General features: G+C 45.1%; 1 protein-coding gene across 1 annotated transcript in view; it reads left to right on the top strand.

Annotated features, from left to right (window-relative positions):
- Window positions 1-3,296, top strand: part of USP4 (ubiquitin specific peptidase 4) — an 83,953-nt gene that overhangs the window by 64,107 nt on the left and 16,550 nt on the right. Inside the window, exons 15-16 of the mRNA XM_023519518.1 lie at window positions 1,908-2,139; window positions 2,351-2,426. Of these exons, the coding sequence (XP_023375286.1) occupies window positions 1,908-2,139; window positions 2,351-2,426 (308 nt within the window). The remainder of the gene's footprint in view (window positions 1-1,907; window positions 2,140-2,350; window positions 2,427-3,296) is intronic.

Raw genomic sequence — 3,296 nt, 5'->3', positions numbered from 1 at the left:
GGGCTCAAGCGAGTCTCCTGCCTCCGCCTCCCAAGTAGCTGGGACCACAGGCGCCCACCACAACGCCCGGCTATTTTTTGGTTGCAGCCGTCGTTGTTTAGGCGGGTCCGAGCTGGGGATTCGAACCCGCTACCTTAGGTGTACGTGGCTGGCGCTACGTACACCTAAGGCGTACGTACACCTAAGGCGTATGTTGAGCTATAGGCGCCGAGCCTCCCCATATTCTTGGGCTACAATTGGGTTGTAGCTTTCATATGAAAGCTATAAATTAGTTTTATAGTAGGGCTGAGTACATTGGATACTTTTTCTTCCATTCTTGAGATACTTTGCTAAGAAGATATTTTTATTTTTAGTGGGGATGGGGGGGTCTCGCTTTTTTTGCTCAGGCTGGTCTCAAACCTGTGAGCTCAAGCTATTCACCCACCTGGGCCTCCCAGAGTGCTAGGATTACAGGCCTGAGCTGCTGGGCCCACTGAAAATGGACTTTTAAATTGCATTTCTTTTTTTCTTTTTCATTTTTTTTTTATTGTTGGGGATTCATTGAGGGTACAAGAAACCAGGTTACCCTGATTGCATTTGTTAGGTAAAGTACCTCTCATAATTGTGTCTTGCCCCCAAAACGTGTGTCACACACCAAGACCCCCACCCTTAAATTGCATTTCTTAACATACTGTCCTCTTGAGTGTCCCCATCCCCGCCTCCGTAGAGACAGAGTCTCACTTTATTGCCCTCAGTGGAGTGTTGTGGCATCACACAGATCACAGCAACCTCCAACTCCTGGGCTTAGGCGATTCTCTTGCCTCAGCCTCCTAAGTAGCTGGGACTATAGGCGCCCATCATAACGCCTGGCTATTTTTTTGTTGCAGTTTTGCCGGGGCCGGGTTTGAACCCACCACCCTATATGGGGCTGGCACCCTATCCACTGAGCCATAGGCGCTGCCCTTCTTGAGTATTCTTTGTGTGTTTCATTTTAATCCCTTTCTTTCTATGTCCTAATGATGAAGTCAAAAAAAGTGAGACCATGTGGTATAAAGTCTGGTAAACTACCAAGTTGTAAGAGTCTCAAGTTGAGGACTGGCAAGACATTTGAATCACTCTACACTTTTGGTTGACTCATTTAAGTTCTCTGGGCCTGCGCTTTATCACACAATGGCAGTGCCCACTCTGTCTTTCAAGGGTGTGTAGAGGGTTTCATGTGAATTCAAGCACCTTATAAATGAAAGGGACGTATTTAGTTTCATATACACAGAACAGAATCCAGAAGGAAACATCACAGTTAGGTTTTTCTTTTTTTCTTTCTTTTTTTTTGAGATAGTGTCACTGTGTCACCCTCGGTAAAGTACCATGGTGTTATAGCTCACAACCTCAAACTCTTTGGCTTAAGCAATTCGCTTACCTTAGCCTCCCGAGTAGCTGGGAGTACAGGTGCCCACCACAGTGCCCAGCTATTTTTTTGTTGTAGTTGTCATTGTTTAGCAGGCCCAGGCTGGGCTCAAACCTGCCAGCCCCGGTGTATGTGGCCACACCTAGCCTTTTTTGTTTTTTAAAGACAGAGTCTTACTCTGTTGTCTTAGGTAGAGTGCAGTGACATCAGCCTAGGTCACAGCATCCTCAAACTCTTGGGTTTCAGCACTCTTCCTGCTTCAGTCTCCCAAATAGCTGGGACTATTGGTGCCCGCCACCATGCAACTGATTTTTTCCTGTTTTTAGTAGAGATGGAGTCTCACTGTTGCTTGGGCTGGCCTAGAACTCCAGAGCTCAAGGGATTCTCCTTCCTCAGCCTCCCTGAGTGCTAGAATTACAGGCATGAGCTACTGGGCCTGGCCCGCAGTTAGATATTAAATACAATTTTTAACATAAGAAGTGGTAGTAAATCATAAACATCCTGTTTTTCATTTGTGTGCCAGGAGAAGATGAAGAAGAAATGGAGCATCAGGAAGATGGTAAAGAGCAGCTTTCAGAAGCAGAAGGCAGTGGAGAAGATGAGCCAGGAAGTGACCCCCGTGAAACCACCCAGAAAAGTGTCAAAGGCCAGCCCTGCCCAAAAAGTCTTTTTACCTTCAGTCTTGTGAACTCCTATGGGACAGCTGACATAAATTCACTTCCAACTGATGGAAAACTACTTAAACTCAACTGTAAGTACTTTTTCTAACCTTCCAAGCTGGGTTTTAAAGACAGAGGATCCATCTGAAAATCCTGCACTCCACACTCACTGCATTAGGGTTTCTCACAGTCTTGATATGGCTCCAGAAAGCAAATAGTTATATGATCTTTGGCTGAGGCTCTCTAAAGACTTGTTTTAGAGACACCCCCCCATTAGGCTTTTCTTCTCAGTCCTTGATGACCTCAGAGGGAAGCAGATGTCCTTCTACTCTGTCCACTCTGCAGATCTTTGCTCTGGGTTGAAGTCCTGTGGCTGTCTGTTGGTAGCAGCATTTTCCCAAACTTGTTCACTTTTAAGAGTAAATTGCATGTTTTTTTCTATAAAAATACTCATGAACTGTGACCTATCCATCCAGTGAATGGTCATAGAGTTTGTAGACTGTCATGTGGACCCTGTAATGGGCACTGCTGTACCGATAGGAACAGGTGTCCACTGGAGTGTGGTGTGCGTTGTGTGCATAAAGAAGGATTGGCCAGTCAGGACCCCTATAAAAGGTGAGAGTCAGGGAACTTACTGAAGTATCTTTGTGTCTTTCTGCTCCTTTCTAGTTAACTAGAGAACCTCCCTAGTTAACTAGATGTCTTTGTGTTTGCTTGTGTTTGCTTTTTTATTGTTATTGTTAATACCTGATTTTTATTTATTCATTTATTTTTTGGAGATAAGGTCTCACTCTGTTGATCAGACTGGAGTGCAGTGGTGTCTTCATAGTTCTCTGTAGCCTTGCACTCCTGGGCTCAAGTGATACTCCTGCCTCAGCCTCCTGAATAGCTGGGACTATAGGCTTTCATCACCATGCCTGGCTAATTTTTCTGTTTTTGTAGAGATGTTGTCTGACAGTGCTGAGTCTCCGTACCTGGCTAGTTTTCTTTTTTTTTTTGGAGATAGTTTCATTATGTCAGTAGAGTGCTGTGCTGTCACAGCTCACAGCAACCTCAAACTTGGGTTTAAGCGATTCTCTTGCCTCAACCTCCCAAGTAACTGGGACTGCAGGCTCCTGGCTATTTTTTTGTTGTAGTTGTCATTGTTTTTTGTTTTTTTTGTTTTTTTTTTGAGACGGAGCCTCAAGCTATCCCCCTGGGTAGAGTGCCATGGCCTCACAGCTCACAGCAACCTCCAACTCCTGGGCTCAAGC

Source organism: Otolemur garnettii, unplaced genomic scaffold (assembly GCF_000181295.1).
Source record: "Otolemur garnettii isolate 467f Iridium unplaced genomic scaffold, OtoGar3 scaffold00179, whole genome shotgun sequence".
In the NCBI taxonomy this organism is placed as follows: Eukaryota; Metazoa; Chordata; class Mammalia; order Primates; family Galagidae; genus Otolemur; species Otolemur garnettii.
Note: the sequence above shows the minus strand (reverse complement) of the source record. Positions and strands in the feature narration are given on the sequence as shown.